The sequence below is a fragment of the Penicillium pulvis genome, assembly GCF_028828015.1.
Source record: "Penicillium pulvis strain IBT 33274 chromosome Unknown contig_7_segment1_segment0, whole genome shotgun sequence".
NCBI classification, from domain to species: domain Eukaryota; kingdom Fungi; phylum Ascomycota; class Eurotiomycetes; order Eurotiales; family Aspergillaceae; genus Penicillium; species Penicillium pulvis.
Window position 1 is genome coordinate 1,314,927 of NW_026643079.1, and position 17,571 is coordinate 1,332,497.

At 50.5% G+C, this 17,571-nt stretch overlaps 3 protein-coding genes across 3 annotated transcripts; 2 read left to right on the forward strand and 1 right to left on the reverse strand.

Moving 5' to 3' along the window:
* Positions 1 to 694: 694 nt before the first annotated feature.
* Positions 695 to 1,683, forward strand: N7503_008430 (uncharacterized protein; the record flags this gene model as incomplete). The annotated part of the gene is made up of 3 exons (XM_057067977.1): positions 695 to 772; positions 833 to 925; positions 988 to 1,683. The coding sequence occupies 3 exons, from the start codon at positions 695 to 697 to the stop codon at positions 1,681 to 1,683; spliced, it is 867 nt and encodes a 288-aa protein (XP_056918832.1).
* Positions 1,684 to 2,246: 563 nt separating this feature from the next.
* On the reverse strand, positions 2,247 to 10,273 carry N7503_008431 (type I polyketide synthase; the record flags this gene model as incomplete). The annotated part of the gene is made up of 5 exons (XM_057067978.1): positions 2,247 to 9,309; positions 9,383 to 9,716; positions 9,806 to 9,863; positions 9,935 to 10,021; positions 10,076 to 10,273. The coding sequence occupies 5 exons, from the start codon at positions 10,271 to 10,273 to the stop codon at positions 2,247 to 2,249; spliced, it is 7,740 nt and encodes a 2,579-aa protein (XP_056918833.1).
* Positions 10,274 to 10,666: 393 nt separating this feature from the next.
* N7503_008432 (type I iterative polyketide synthase) lies at positions 10,667 to 17,464 on the forward strand (the record flags this gene model as incomplete). Its single annotated transcript, XM_057067979.1, has 1 exon — positions 10,667 to 17,464. The coding sequence occupies one exon, from the start codon at positions 10,667 to 10,669 to the stop codon at positions 17,462 to 17,464; it is 6,798 nt and encodes a 2,265-aa protein (XP_056918834.1).
* Positions 17,465 to 17,571: the final 107 nt, after the last annotated feature.

Sequence of the window (17,571 nt, forward strand, 5' to 3'; positions counted from 1 at the left end):
GAGAGATACTTAGAGCCGTAGTGACAGAATGTAGGAGTGACCAAGAAATCTGATCCTGGTTTCCTATATGATACTTTGTTTATTTTGGTGGCCTTTGATTAGGCTGTATGAGAGTAAATAAGACAACACACAGACCTACTGGTTGTTAGCGCATGGGTGGATAGACGGATAGTTGAGTCCCTGAAATTTGGCCCCATGTTACATTGCATTGCATTGCATTTCTCCTTGTTCTTAGCTCGGGGGAGATGGCAAGCCACGAGGAAATAATGTGGCGTGCTCCAATTGTCAATCACTACTACCTACATCGTATCCGTATATTCTGTCCATAGATTTCTGGGCAGAAGCCCGATATTCCGAGAGCTTTAGAATCCACTGCAATACTACACCCATTCTTCCTTTTTCACTACTATCATTCTGAGCAGCGCCCCTTCCCAAAATACTATCCTTTGTTATCTCGGCCCCGGCAGAATCTCAAAAGAAAAACCAAAAATTGTGAAGTAACTATACTAATCGCGACCCCTCAGTGATCATCCCGATATTACGACCGGATTGTACTATGCACCGGGTCCGGACCCGCTTGACCCGCAATCGCCGCATTTCTCCATTGCTTGTTTCTATGCACAACAATCCTCCCTCCTTTTTACCCTGCCCCCCGAAATAAACAGACTACCGTCAATCCTTTCAACCTTTCAGAATGCCTAGTGGATACGCCCTGAAGCGTACCCACGGTCAGGAGAAGGTGATAATTTACGCCGCAGACTTGTATCTCCTGGTAATCTCCTCTCCGCGCTAAATCTGAAGTCGGGCGATACGCTAATGGAATTTCCCGTAGGCAAAATGGAAGAATGGCCTTAGTATTTCGGACGAAGCCCAGCGCTCGGCAATCTTTAACAAGTGGCGAGATATTGGCCTACAGGGCCGCATGGTTAGTCTATCTAACGTCTCTTCCCCTTAAAGTAGTTATCATCGACTAACAATAAGCTGCAGCCATATCTGAAACGACTAGAGAAGATGTCCAAGGCTCAAGAGGATATTACTGAGGACGAGAAGGATTTCCTTGCTCGGGTCCGTGATCCTTCAGACCGGAAGGAGATCAGCTATACGCGTCTTGTCCGCACCTTCTACGGCAACGGCTCGGAAAATAACCTTTCCAAGCTAATCCTTGAGGCGGAGTACGACGGGACAATTTTCGATAATATCGCGCTTTATGACGCTAGGTCGGATAACGGCCTACAGTCGCTGCACGGTATCCTAACCCATATCCCTCAGATCATTGAAGGGACGACAGTCTTTGCTTGCCGTCACGATAACAGGATACGGGAAGCCCTTAAGAAGGCCATAGATAAGGACGGTGATGAAATTGATTTTGAGATGGCTCACCAGGCGGCTAGATGGACCCACGTCCTCATCTACGATAAGGAGGCAAATGATGGCCCGGGAAACGTGCTGGTGGTATATATCGACGATCGTGGCAGGGTCCTACGTTACTCTCGGTTGGAAGGGAATGAGGATCTGTGGGCTGCAGATGGTATGTTTCTCTCGGGGCAAGATTTTATGCGTGCATGGTGGGAAAACGGCCGCTACGGCGAGGACTGGAAACCTGAACAACTTGTTAAGCGATGGGAGGAGGCTGAGTTGGAAATGTCTGAGGATATCGGCAGCGAGAATGCAATCTCCGAGTAAAGATCCAATGAATGGGCAATGAGGACTACGGAGTAGCCGGAAAGCCAAAACATAAACAATTTCTTTGCCGCGGTACTCACCCTCCTTATTACGCACTCACCCTTCTCACCCCTGATCGCGCGACGCTAAAGCGACTCTCACACATTCCTCACCCGGGCGACACCCAGCCAACTATTAGTAGTAGAGCGATTCATAAGTCTGCTCGGCCCAGCTTCGTCTTCGTAAACTTTCACATATAGGACATCTACCAGTGCTAATCTTACGATGGGAAAAGAGAGGGAAAGAAGAAATAGTAAGACAAAGTAAACAGGGATCCAAGAACAAAAAGAGAGTCTTGCCCTTGGAACGGGTCATTCGATATAAATGATCGCAAGAGTCAAGAAGTGAGACGCATGATTCCTGAAGGACACTATGAATCGGATTGGGTCGGATCCGGGTTGCCTGGCTTTGACCTAGACTCAAATGCAGTTGATCACTCTAGTTTAGGGTGTAATAGAAAGTGACACGACTCAGTAGTAGTATTAAAAATGATTTAAACAATTATAGTAATAAGCGTTGTTGGTCTACGATACAGCAGCCAAGCCTAAGTGACTACTCTTGTCAACGATCTCAGCAGCAAGTGCAGCTAAGGATGGGCTTTGCAGGATGATGAAGATAGGGATTTCAGTACCCGCCTGAAGAGCGAGCAAGTTGCGTATTTCGACCGCTACCAGTGAGTCCACACCAAGTTGAGTGGGTGGAGTCGACATATCAATGTCAGCAGCATCAATCATGAAAATATCAGCAAGCTTGCGAGTGATGATATTACCCACTAGCCTTTCCGCCTCATTTCTGGAGGTCGACATCGCTAGTTGGTCGGCAAGAGACGCCCCGTCCCTGCCTCCTTGGTATGCCCCGCTCTTGCCCTGCTGAGGATCCCACTGTAAGGCCTGGAATCGCGCATCCCTCCCCAGCACGGATTGCCCGTCGCGGCTCCATTGAGGACCTGGTTCTGGGTTGATTCCAACCACAATCTGCGGCTCCAGGGGCGATAGGATGGCTGCTTTGAGAGCGTCCAGGACTTGGTCTTCGCTAATCAACGTGTATCCCATGCGAGAAAAACGACTCGCCAAACCACGAGCCTGACTCAGATGGCCGACTCCTTTCACTGGCCCTAGATCGATTGCAGTTCCTGGTAGTCCATTTGAGACACGCCATCGGGCGAGAGCATCTTGGTACGCACCCGCTGCTGCATAATTGGCTTGACTTGCGTTGCCCGTCACGCCAACCACGGAAGAAAACATAATGAAAAAGTCCAGTTGACCGGGTTGCTGGAAATACTGATTCAAATTCCACGTACCCTGAACCTTAGGACGCAGTGCTGCATGAAAGTCTTCGATGGTCATCTGCTCAAATATACTGTCCCTCAGCACCATGGCAGTATGGATAATGCCCCGGATGGGAGGTAACTCTGGGTCCTGCTCACAATCACGTAAAGCGATGCGAACCTGCTCCGGATCGGCGATGTCGCATCCTATTGTTTTGATGGTACAACCCTCGGAGTTCCGCAGTTCCTTCACTGTACTGTCATGGGCTGGAGTTGCAGCACTACGTGAGAGAAGAATGAGATTCCGGCCACCATGTGCAATTAGCCAATGCGCAACGGAAAGTCCAATACCACCAAGACCCCCAACTAAAAGATACGAAGCGTCGGAGCAGAGTTTAGCAACCGGGAGTCGCTGTAGTATCGGCACACGTTCCTCTGGACTAGTGGATAACACGACCTTTCCTTGATGTTTTCCTGTCTGAAGCAGGCGGAATGCTTTGACGGCATCCGCCATTGAGTACACGGTAAGAGGCTGGATAGGTTTTATCTTCTTGTGACGGAAAAGAGAAGAGACCTCAGCCATGATACGTTGTGTGTCGTGGCTGCGATGTCGACTGTAGGCCAACAAGTCAATAGCAGCAAAGGTGGCATGTCGGGCGAAGGGCTGCATTGCTAACAGATTGTTGTCCTCCAAATCACGTTTCCCAATCTCACAGAAGCATCCCATCGGGGCAAGGAGATCAAAGCTAGCATCTAACAAGGAGCCTGTCAGAGAGTTGAGCACCACATCAACTCCACGACCATTCGTGGCTGCACGCACCCCAGCGGCAAAAGAAATGTCGCGGCTCGAGAAAATATGATCCGCCGGAATTTGATATTGGTCCACCAACAGGGAGCGCTTTTGAGCCGTTCCAACCGTTACGAAGATCTCTGCGCCACGAAGCTGTGCTAATTGAATTGCTGCCTGCCCAACACCTCCAGCAGCAGCATGGATAAGAACTGACTGACCTCGCTGGAGACGAGCAATATCATAGAGTGCCAAATATGCCGTTATAAAAATGGTCGGAATGGAAGCAGCTACCTCGAAGTTTAGACCAGGAGGGAGTTGCACGACGCAGGTCCACTCAATGCACACGCGGCTGCTGAAAGGACCCCGGAGTATGGCAAAAACGGAGTCGCCAATTTGATAACCATGTGTGGCAGCTTCGCTGCCAACGCGAGTAATGAGTCCAGCACACTCGATGCCCATGACATTCTCATCCAACTGGCCCATGGCCACCAACACGTCGCGGAAGTTGACACCGAATGCCCGTGGTGCAATTTCAATACAATCCGGATTGAACTGCCAGTCCCCTTTCGGCTTGGTGTCTTCAACAAATTGTAGAGAATCAATTAGTCCAGGCACTCCAAGCTCCATACGAATTGGGCGATCAGGTTGATGAAACAGTTCAAAAGAAAGGTTCAATGGATCAGGTATCTCCCGCCGGAGTTCTCTTTGTTGATAGGCATAAGGGAAGCATCGCGGTATCAAGAGAAGCCCATTGCGCTCGGCGTATTCGAATTCTTGTAATACGGCGTCGCTTTCTGAGGCCGAGAATACACTTGGAGGCACTGAATGATCAAAATGGCTCTGAAGGACGAGCACAATAGAATGAATTCCTGCTTCGGACAAGCACGGCTTGCTGGGGTCCAAGTCTAGAGTCAGGAATGGGCGGTCTATGAATTCATTGCGCAAGACACGCGTCAGTCCGGGGGCTAAGCTAACGTTGACATTTTCGCAGTCAACTGCTCCGCCAATCGTTACCCAGAGGAGACCCTTGCAGCGGGCGGTCATGGCCTGGAGGGCGGCTAGAACATTGGCATCCATATCGTGGAGAACTGGCTGGGTAAGCTCTCCAACAAAAACACAAATTTTGCCATCATACATGTTAGGGTCAGATCCTTGAAGAGTTTGAACTAATGGAGGAGCTGCTCCAGCCTGAATCAGAGAAGTCCGCAGAGATGTCAGCCACGCCGGCGGGATTTGGTTCAGCTGGTTGTGAGTGACCAGAAGAATCGGCTCAACAGCCAAGGAAGGACGCCGTAAGGGCGCCACAGTTGTCAGCATGGTGCTGCGTGAATACAAGTCTTCACTGCCACAATCACGAATTTCCAGATCAACGCCTGAGAAACCAGTCGATCTGAATAATGCATTCCATTGGCTCGTGCTTCGTGTCGGGCTGGAAAATGTTTCCTTGCCATCGGAATCATCGTTGAGCCACCATTCTGCGCATAGGCCGCACACAAGCTGAACATCAAGCTGATCTTGGGTTGTTTCCAGCAACAAAAATGTACCGTCGGGTTTTAACAGTTGATGCACGTTCCCTAACACCTTTTCGACTGACGTTGTGGCGTGCATCATGTCGCTTGCAATCACAATGTCAAATGTTCCACTCTCGAAACCTTGCAAGACGGGGTCAAGTTCGATATCCAAAGTTTCGAAAGATACCATGTCACCCAGATCACCCAAGCTATCCTGCAAAAAATCTATCCAATCAGGGGATACATCCGTGATTTGATATGTTGTCGTAAGAGGTCTTCTCCCCACAGTTGTGCCCATTGCCTGAAGCGCATGTCGAGTAGCGCCTCCACTTCCAGCTCCAATCTCCAGAATGTGGGCCCGCGGCTTCTTGTGTAAGAGAGAACGGAGCAATTCCGAAAGCTGGGTGAAACAACGCTGCATCTTGATTGCGTGGGCGTGGTATTCAGTCCAGCGGCGCTGATCGTCCATCAGGTTAGCCATTTTTGTCTCCCCACGCAAGAGCGCCGCTAGATGAGGGCCCACATGACACAGCATGGAGCCGTTGACGCTGACTTGCGACACCTGATCTAGCCACCCCTTTTGATCATCAAGGCGGTGCTGCACCCAAGCTGCGCTACCAGGCCCCAGTAGACCTGATTCCGCAAGATGAATTTGCTCTTGCATCCACGAAAAGAAATGCGCCCAATGACCTCTAAGAGTACTTCTATCAGACTCAGAGATACTATCGACGGCATTCTTCATATAGTACACACATGCTCGACGCAGGCCTATCAGTAAGCTTCGTTCCTCGGGATTCTCAGTATGGACAAGCTGCAGTTGTAGAGCTTCTTCTGTCGTTGGCAAGATCAGGCCCAGGTCTGGAGCCCAGCTTATCTTAGATTGAAGTTCATCGACTGTTTTTTTTGGTGTGTGCCCAGGTAAGGCGACCGTCTGTCCAATAGACTGACAATCCAGGCCTTCCATCCTCAACATTTCCCCCCGACTCTGGTCTTCGGATTCTATAGCATTGACCAAAATTATATCCGCTTTGATCCCTCGTTTGTCGGCATGAGACAGGCAGGTGTGCGCGCGAAACACATGACCAGTACGTGATGGAATACCAGCAGACACCCAAAGCCGGTCAATCCTCCGTGGCACGCATGCATTACCACGCAAATGATGGGCACTCGATAGAGCTGTGTAAGCTGTTTGAACAACTGAGTCCATTATTGTCGGGTGTACCACATTGCCCTGTGGCATGCAAGTCTCAATGGTGCTGATTTTACCTATCATGATATCGGAAACGGACCGGGCCTGGTTTCCTGCCTGTGTGATGCATTGTATGTTTCTAAACTTGGATCCGTGACAGATCCCAACATCATGGAGACTGCGATAGAAATCTTCTGGGTCGACGTCTCTGGTGTACGCTCCCAACGGATTTGTCGCTGGCTGACAGCTTAAGTCAATTTTTTCAGACACCATATTATCCACACGTATCTCGCCTCGGGCGTGAGTCATCCATCTATTGTTTGAGGTAACTGAGCGAACTTCAAATTGCATCCAACCTTGGCTTCCAATGTCACGGCGGCTGGGAGTTTGCAGAGCTGTCTGAATTTCGGTGCCTTCAGCCACGTCAGGAACTATCAATGCCTGAAGGATATCAATATGTCGCAAATGATAGCTCGACACCTTTTGACCCTGGTGTTGAGCTAATTGTGACATTGCTTCTATCGCCAAGCAAGCATATCCTGCACCAGGATAAAGCACGTTCGACTGCACCACATGATCTTCAAGCCAGGGGCTGTCTGAGACACGCAGTGTATGTCTCCACGCTGGGCTATCGCAATCACTGCCAAGCATCCGTGAGCCCAGTAACTCATGCGGCGCCTCAGTGCGCTTTCGCAGGGACCTATTGAAGCGCGGCTCAGACCAATGCTTTACTGCGTGATTCCAAGGGTAAGACGGCAGATCTTGGAGAACAGGCAAGTACCGAGGCCGATCTGCTGGAAAGTTGACGGCGTTCAGATTGACAGGATAGCCTTGGCTTATGAGCTGAGCAGCTAGAGCCTGCATGGTCTCAACTGCATTCGTATGCCTCACCAAACAACCATGATATGAAACCTGGACGTCGTTAAATTTGGGAAGGGACAGAATCTCCTGTAAAGGTCCACCTAGTGCTTTGTGTGGACCGACTTCAAGCAGGAGATCCACACGACTCGAAAGATCAGTCATATCTAGCACCATGTTGCTGACTGCATTTACAAATTCAACCGGACCCAGCAAACTCTGAATCCAGTGATCCACAGTAGCCATTCGACCGCTCAATATCTGACCACCAGTGACTGGTGAGAAACATTCGATTGGATGCGGTGGTGGTGTACCAGTCTTTCCTTTGGGTAAAGCCTTCAGTAATGCCTGTCGATATGGCTCTGCAACAGGCTTCATGTGATGTGAGTGGTATGCTGTGTTGATCTTGAGCCGGCGGCAGAAAGCCCCGTCTTCCTTGGCGATGGTTTCAACCCGCTCCACAACGTCGACGTCACCAGCAACAGTCACACTTGAGGGGCTATTTATGCATGCAGGAACAGCTGTGTGGGCTCCAGTCCCAATTGCAGACGTGAGGTATCTCTCCACCTCTTCAATCCCACGACCGACGGCAGTCATAGCACCTGGGGTGGATCCAAAGAGACGACGGTCATCAGCAAAAAGGCACCGGTAGTAAGCTACCGCCATGGAAGATGAGAGGTCCAGTGCACCAGCAGTATATGCAGCGGCGATCTCACCGCTGGAGTGGCTCGTGACTGCAGTTGGGTACAAACCCCAGGCCTGTAATAGTTGCACCAATGCAATTTGAACAGCAACACAGATAGGAATACTCAGGGCAGTTTCGTTAACTCGAGTGTTGTGGTTATCACGAGACAGCTCTTCCAAAAGGGACCAATTCGCCCCCAGCTCTTGTAGATACCTATCCGCCTTCTCCAGAGTGCTGCGAAATACGGCATATACGGGGATCAGCTCTCGGCCCATTGCATACCACTGGGCGCCCTGGCCTGTGAATACCATGCCGATACGAGGTTGATGCATGCTGCGAGATGACCTGAACTGCGGCGAATCCAAGATTCGGTTGACAGCTGAAATGCCCCCGTTGCAGGGGACAGGGTGACATGCGACCCAGGAGTGTCTAGAGCGACGGTTCCCTAGAGTGTATATGAGCCTTTGCAAAAGAAAAAGTTCATCGGCTTTTTCTAGTTGTTGTCGCTGAAGATATGCTTTGAGATTGGTCACCATCTGCTGACAAGAGTGCTCATCATGAGCACTGAGAATCAGCACTTGCAACGGCGGCGCTGGAGCAGGAACGCTTTGGCTTCTCAAATTTGGATAACATTCCATCATTTGAGACTTCGCGTCTTGCATGATGACGTGAGCATTAGTGCCACCATAGCCAAAGTTGTTGATAGAGGCGCGCCGGACGCCAGATTGGCCGATAGGCCACTCCTCTAAAGCTCGGACTACCTGCAGCCGCCATTTCTCGAGAGAAAGCTTTGGATTAGATTTTTCAAAGTTGATGCTCGGGGGTATTCTCTCTTGTTCCATTGCTAGGACGACCTTGATGATACCAGCGAGTCCACTCGCGGCCTCCGTATGGCCCACATTTGTCTTGACCGAGCCAATCCGCAAAACAGGATCAGACGGCATTCCCGACCGCAGAGCATTTGCCATCGCTCGCGCTTCAATGATGTCGCCAGTGGGCGTACCGGTCCCGTGAGCCTCACAGTACTGTGTGTTGAGAGGGTCGAGCCCAGCCTTTTGGTAGCATCCTCGGATGAGGGCCTCCTGTGCTGCCTGGCTAGGTGTTGTGATGGTCTCAGTCCTACCGTCTTGATTCAGAAAAGTCTCGCGAATGATGCCTCGTACAGGATCACCCGCAGCTACCGCATCTTTCAAACGCTTGATAATCACAGTTGCGACACCTTCTCCACGGCCGTATCCGTTTGCTCGACTGTCAAACGCAAATGACTTCCCATCGGGTGATAACAGCCTAGTCATAAGGAATTAGTCAATTACATATGTGCAGAGCCAAGGACTTCTCATTGGGATCAAGATTCACCCACCCCAATGAGCTCAGACTTTTGAATTGATCTGGATTAAGCAGAAGGTTTGTACCGCTTACCACGGCCATGTTTGACTCTTGGCTTCGTAGACTCTGCACGGCCTGGTGAAGAGCCACCAAACTTCCCGAACAACCCGTATCTACGGTAAAACTTGGCCCACGAAAGTCAAAGAAATGTGAAATGCGATTTGATGCCATGGCAGCTCCGTTTCCCGGTAGAAGAAGGCGCGGCAGATTGTCTTCGTCGCGAAGAAAACTATCTTTATAGTCGTTCACAAACACTGCCGAGAAGACTGAAGCATCTGTTCCGGCCACCTCATTCAACTGAAGACCGGCTGCCATTCTCCTTCGTTAGTTACTTTGTCACTGAGAATCAAAATTGGACCGAAAAAGGGAGACCAAGGGCCAAAACACAAGCACGAACCGTTCTCCAAGGCTTCGTAGACGGTTTCAAGTTGAAGACGAAATTGAGGATCCATACTCTGTATTCACAGAAAGCGCCAACCTATACATCAACAGTGTTTCCTTCGCCAGCGTCATGGTGATCACTCACAGAGGCAGCTTCAGCAGTAAAATGAAAGAAGGGTGCGTCGAATACACCAAGGTCTTGTTCTAGAAAGTGTCCCCCACGAACGTTTGTCTGTTACCAATAAGCGGCGCATTTTAATCATACCTGTCCGAGGTAGGTGCTTACCCCGCTGGACCTATTGGGATCCGGATGGAAGGCCCCCTGGAGATGGAATCTCGAGGCAGGGATCTCACTCCAACCGCTCTTTCCTTTGGCAAGCATCTTCCACAACTCTTCCGGGCTGCTGGCACTGCTTGCAAATCTGCAGCTCAAGCCAACAATGGCGATTGGCTCGGTCAGTGGCTCAGGATGGAAACTCCCCATGGTGGCTGATGGATGTTGTATGAGATACCTATGTGCAAGAATGTGACCAAGTTAAATTGTGCAGAAGGTGCATTGATAGATCCGCTGTTAATCAAATAGGTCCAACTTGACTTTTATATTTTTTTAATTTGTTTTTTTTTTTTTTTCATTATTTTTTTCATTATTCTTTTACGGTTAGACAAGCTCTAGAGGCCCTGTTATCCGTCGGACTATCTGTATGTCGCCAGGCGGAGAAAAGTGACGGCCCAGGACAAAAAAAACTCCCCACAAGGCATAATTATTCCGGGTGATGACGGGTCAAATAATATGGCCCTGAATCCCAGGTATCACTAGGCATGATTTTCTTTTCGGTTATAGGTTATAAAGAATTTATGACGAGGATCACCAAGAGTCATGGAAAACATTCGGCTATGCCCTGAGGGGGCCCCCAAAAATACTACCTTTTTATTTGGAACGGTGACCAGTACACACAACGCAGATACCCTCAGTGCGCTGAGACGGGATTTGGATGCGATGCCTGACTTGGAATGGATCAAAGACACAGTCAGTGAGCTGCCCAGCTATTGTGATATCGTAATGAGCAAGTTGCCAGCCGTTGAGGGTTCTCTTCCAGAACGGCAGAGCTTGGAAAAGATGGACCGCTGGCTTCGGCAGGGCTTCGATGCTGAGGAGAAGTCGACTCCGCTAACCAACATCATCCTCCTGCCATTGGTGGTGATGATCGAGTTGAAAGAGTTTTGGCAATACATCAGCCAGTTTGGGGACAAAGCCCAAGACCCGCTACAAGAATATTTGGCTCTTGAAGAAAATGGATCCATCGAAACGGTCGGCTTCTGCGCTGGACTTCTGGCTGCCTATGCAGTCGCTGGCTCCCATTCTCGCCTTGATTTCGAGAAGTATGGAGCTGTTGCTATCCGCCTGGCTATGCTAGTGGGGGTAGTGAGTGACATTCTGGATGGATGGCATGAGAAGGCGATATCATACGTGGCTGCTTGGCGCACATCACAGCAGGGCGACCAGATGAACCGAATCGTCAACAGACTATATCCGCGGGCCTACATTTCCGTGTTGTTTGATCAACGCCGTGTGACTATCACGACCACAACGCAACGCATTCGTTCAACTCTTCTACGTCAACTACGGGCCGCGGGTCTCATTGTCACCGAAGCCAGCATGACAGGCCGCATCCATTGCCCTACTGGCGAGTCCAAGGACATCACTGACACTATGTATGAGCTATGTGGAGCCATGCCCGGCTTGCAGCTTGCTCAAGCCTCCCAGCTTGCCATTCGTACCTACGCCAATCACGGGGATGGGCAACCTGTCTCTAGCGGCTATCTCCATGAAGTAGCTCTGCGAGCACTTGTTTCCACCCAGTGTCGCTGGTACGAGACTTTCGCGGCACTACCGCTATGGCGGGTGGACTCCATACAGTCAATTATTTCATTTGGACCAGATCATTGCGTGCCTGCATCCTTTGTACACTCTTTGGGCCATAGCTTGACTCCTTTTTCAGACATGATGCTTGATTCTGCTCGGTTTGCTGCCCATACTACTACGCCTGTGGCTAGTACTGCCCATTCTACTACTTTCAAACCTACTTTCGCTGCTGATCCTGCTGATCTTGGCGACACTGATACCATTTCTATGAAATCGCCGCTGACCCCGGAGAAGTCCAATGATAATCTTCCCACAATTCAACCGCCGCTTCCCAAACCGAAAGAGCATCGACAGCGGCAGGCCCAAACAAATCAGACACTTGATTCAGAGGAAACTGCAATTGCGATAGTAGGTATGTCCATCAAAACAGCTGGGGCAGATGACGTGGATGAGTTCCACCGCACTGTGCAGTCAGGTGTGTCCCAGCATGAATTGATTGGGCCTGACCGAATCAAATTCCATACGTTGTGGCGCGAGGGTGACTGGGACCCATCCCACAGATGGTACGCCAACTGGATGCGGGATATTGACAGCTTCGATCACCAATTCTTCAAACGAAGCCCGCGAGAAGCTGCTAATATGGACCCACAGCAGCGACTGGCTTTACAGGCTGCCTACCACGCTGTTGAGAAAGCAGGTTATTATGTACCTGACAGAGGCCCAGGAGCAGGCAAAAGTCGGAATCAACTGGACTCAAATCATGTCGGTGTTTATGTGGGTGTGACATCGGATGATTATCAGAGTCATGTCAGATCCCACCGCGCAAACGCTTTCACCGCTACAGGGACCATGCGCAGCCTCATCGCCGGCAAAATAGCTCATCATTTCGGCTGGAAAGGACCAGCCTTGACACTCGATACCGCATGCTCCTCATCTGCTGTGGCTATTCATACAGCATGTCGGGATTTGTTAACTGGCGACTGTACTGCTGCCCTTGCAGGGGGTGTCAACGTTATGACAGACCCACTGGCCTTCCAAGACTTGGCTGCTGCTGGCTTTTTGAGTCCCTCTGGCCAATGCAAGCCATTCGATGACTGCGCGGATGGTTACTGTAGGGGAGAGGCTGTAGGATTTGTTTTTTTGAAGCGGCTCTCAGATGCTTTGGCAGATGGTAATCAGATATTGGGCTGTATTGCCAGCTCAGCCGTCTATCAGAACGAGAATCATACGCCAATTGTGGTTCCTAACTCACCTTCTCTATGCAATCTGTTCATGCATGTGATCAGGAAAGCACATGTACAGCCGTCAGATATCTCTATCGTCGAATCCCATGGGACAGGTACACCAGTTGGAGATCCTGCCGAATGGGCCAGCGTACTTCACACAATGGAGGGGCAACAGAGAGACGACCCGGTCTATGTTGGTTCTGTTAAAGGCCATGTCGGCCATACCGAGGCTGCGTCTGGTGTGGTGGCGCTCATTAAAGTATTGAACATGATACAGAGCGGATATATTCCACCTCAGGCCAGCTTCTTGCGACTTAGCCACCTTATCCAGCCATCCGATGTGATGCAAGTTGCAACCAGCCAACGACCCTGGCATTCTAAGCGCAAGGTTGCTCTCATCAACAACTACGGCGCCAGTGGATCCAACGTGGCAATGGTCGTTACCGAGGCGCCAATACCTCGCCTCCGGTCTGGTCAGACCAATGCAGAGAGAGCTGTAAATCTTCCCTTTTGCATCACAGCACACACTGCCAATAGCGCAAAGGAGACCTGCGCTCGAATTTTAAGCTACCTTGACCTTCATTCGGGAGCTAGTCTTGCTGACCTTTCTTTCAACATGCATCGTCAATCCAATCGGTCTTTGCCCTACAAGCTTGCGTTTCAATGCTGTTCTATGGAAGAATTGAAAATGAAATTATCTCATGTGGTGACAGCTTCCCCAGCACCAGGGGCAGATGTAAAGATTACGGCTACTCAACCCGAGCGACCAGTGATTCTCTGCTTTGGTGGCCAAATGTCAGAATCGATTGGATTGAATCGTAGCTTGTGGGAACAGGCTCAGATTTTACGTCACCACCTGGATGAGTGCGACGCGGTGATCCAGTCATTTGGACTGAAAAGTATCTACCCCGACATCTTTTCCCACCAACCTGTCCGAGATCAGCAACAACTTCAAGTAATGCTTTTTGCGATGCAGTATTCCTGCGCAATGTCTTGGCTGCAGTCCGGGTTATCCAGTCGAGTCGCTGCAGCTGTCGGTCACAGCTTCGGAGAAATTACTGCCATGTGCATCTGTGGCATTCTAAACCTGCATGATGCCGCAAAACTGGTAGCCGGAAGAGCGACATTGGTCCGAGACTTGTGGGGAGCTGATCCCGGAATGATGCTCGCTGTCGAGGCAGACGAGGAGGAGGTAAAAGCTCTATTATCGGAGGTTAACCGGACATATAACGGTTCCCATCTGATCAGCATTGCATGCTATAATAGTCCGCGGAGTTTCACTTTGGCGGGACCTCGAGAGGGAATCGGTGCTACAATTGACCTTATTTCCCGGAATTTCCCCACGATTCGAAGTAAAACACTACGAGTCACCAACGCCTTCCATTCAAGTCTTGTCGAGCCGCTAGAACAGCAGCTAGAGTTACTTGGACAGAGTGTGGCTTTCCAGAAGACACGCATTCCTCTGGAACGAACGACGGAGAAGAGATATTCGTTAGAGCTCCTTGGGCCTAAGTTTGTGGCCGAGCAGATGAGACAACCGGTCTTTTTTCACCATGCTGTGCGACGCATAGCCGAAGATTATCCTGACAGTGTCTGGCTGGAGGCAGGATCTTGCTCCACGGTGACCGTCATGGCTCAGCGAGCCCTGGGTCCTGCTCCAGGAACTCCGCGCTACTTTCAAGAAGTCAAGATCAACAGCTTTGATGCTATCAACAATCTCAGTGATGCAACAGTCTCCTTGTGGAAAGAGGGGGTTTTGACTTCTTTCTGGCCGCACAACGCCTATCAAACTCACGAGTACGCTACCTTGGCCTTGCCTCCATATCAATTTGAGAACAATAAGCACTGGGTAGTTCTCAGGTCTCCAGTAGATCTGATCCAGGAAATCAAAAAATCCGCCCAGTCAGACAGCTTCATCCAGCAAGTGAATTCGGTCGACGATGCTAGTCGACGATGGGTTTTTACTGGCTACAGAGATCCCGATAGTAATGGGAAGAAACAGCCTTGCTTCCACATAAACACCGCTTCCGAACAATACCAGAAACTGGTCTCGAATCATATCGTCACCAACACCGCTGGCATCTTCTCTGGCATGCTGCAAGTGGATCTGGCTGTAGAAGCACTTTTCAGCCTTCATCCGGACTGGGTCACGAATGGGTTTCGCGCGACCCTATATGACATGGCCCACCAGTCACCAATCTGTATTAATCCTTCACGTATTTTGTCTCTGGAGTTTGAGGATAAAGGGAATCGCTTCTGGGATTGGAAGATAGTCGGGTTATCGGAAAACTCGTCCCGCGTTCTTCACACCACCGGGCGACTGCGATTGCAGGCCCCAACTGATGCTGCTTATCAGGCCGAGTTTAGACGACTCGGTCGCCTTGTCGATCATGCAAGGTGCTTGGCTTTGCTGAACATCACTCCCGGCCACGATGACGTGGAGATTCTGCAGGGACGTAGTGTATACCGGACGTTCCGCGACATCGTGAACTTCGGAGAGCAGTACCGTAGCCTCAGCTTGCTAGTTGGTCGGGGCAATGAAAGTGCGGGGCGCATTGCTCGGACGCAACATAATCGTGCCTGGTTTGACCAGATAAGAGGAGAGCATATCAGTCAGGTTGGCGGCATTTGGGTCAACTGTATGACCGATCACAGCCCGAGTGATATTTTCCTCGGGGCAGAATTGGAGATGTGGATTGTTTCTCCCGACTGGGCAAATCGTCCACTGCCGAGTCAATGCGATGTGCTTGCGCGCCATCTGCGCCACGACAAAACCGGGGACTACACGACTGATAGCTTTGTTTTTGACCCTACTAGTGGAGATCTAGTTGAAGTTTTGCTGGGACTACGGTTTATCAGGACTCCCAGGGACTCTTTCACGCGAGTGTTGCAGAGTATGACGGCGAATCAATCGGTCGAGAGGGGAGACCTGGACTCACCGACGATGGTCCGCCCACTTCCTAAGCCAGACACAGCTTCTCAAGCTGTCATCCAGTTGCCAAAGGGATTCACTACAAATCCACAGACACCACAATCCTCGGGAAGAAGAGATCTCGTCAAAGAAATGGGAGAGCTTGTGGCGAACTTACTCGGCGTCGATGTCGCAGAGATTGAACCTGATGCAAATCTGGCTGACTTTGGTATGGACTCTCTCCTTGGGTTGGAGTTGAATGCCGGTATCAAAACTGCTTTCTCTTGTACGCCAGATGAGACTGAGATCATGGGAGCGACGACCCTGCGCGACCTGGTGAGATGCCTGCCAAATTCGGGCGATATTTTCGAACAAGTCACTGTCGATAACTTGACTGAATATCGGCCATTTGAGAATTCATCATCAGATACGGTCGATTCTGCATCGCAACGCTCAGACTATTCTCGGTGCAACTTATCACCCGATGACAGCAGCCGAACCGCTACCGTGCTCTCGGGCTTCCTGTGGGATAGTACAGATATCTTGGAGTCTTTTTCTGAAACAAAGAAGCTCGGAGACCAGATGATTCGGGAGTTCGGCTTAGACAATTTTTGCGACGTCATTGTCCCAGAATCTACTCGATTGTGCTTAGCGCTTGTGATCGAATGTTTTGAGCAGCTTGGATGTCCATTGCGAACAGTACAAGCCGGCGCGTCTCTGGGCCCACTGCCTTTCCAACCACAACACCACATGTTAGTAAATTATCTCTACCATTTCCTGGAGAAAGTTGTAGGCCTGGTGACAGTTGAAGACAATGGACGGCTCACCCGCACCGAGACGCCCGCTCCCACGACGAGCAGTCAAGAGATCCTGTACGCGCTCCTGGACAAATACCCAAGTCATGAAGATTCTTTTCGGTTATCGTACCACGCAGGAAGTCACCTAGCCGGAACGCTGACCGGGAGCACCGATGCAAATCGAGTGTTAATGAGTAATCCCGAGGGCCGCAGGCTCTGCCAATCCGTGTACCACAATTACGCCGTGAACAAGATTGGGTTTGAAACGATGCGAAATGTACTCAATCAACTGCGTGGGCGGATCCGTGTGGAGAATGCGCCACTCCGGGTTCTTGAAATGGGAGCTGGAACAGGCAGTGCAACCAGCGTGCTGGCACCGCTCTTGGCCTCCTTCGGTATTCCTTTAGAATACACGTTCACCGATATTTCCTCGTCGCTGGTCGCGCAGTCACGCCGTACATTCGGGATCAAATACCCTTTCATGAAATTTGCAGTGCAGGATATTGAAAAGGCCATACCCGAGGAGCTCGCAGGGCAGCAGCACGTCGTGATTGCAAGCAACGCAATTCACGCGACACGCAGTCTGACAGACTCGACGCGAAATATACGACAGGCGTTGCGACCGGATGGCTTCCTCATGATGCTTGAGATGCGGGAGGCGTGGCCTGCGCTTGATCTTACTTTTGGGCTATATGAGAGCTGGTGGTTATTTGAGGATGGGCGCACGCACGCCTATACATTGCCCGAGGTCTGGCAGCGCAGTCTGACGGCTGCCGGGTATGGGGCTGTCAATTGGACGGATGGGGCGCTCCCAGAGCATAAATACTACATGGTTCTTATTGCTTTGGCATCAACAATACATTCGAAGGCCGTCTGACTGGGGATTGAGTGCGAGATAAGGTACCGTGACAGTTGAAGACAATGGACGGCTCACCCGCACCGAGGTCGAATTTCATGAGCTTTTAAAATTGTCAATCAAAGCTG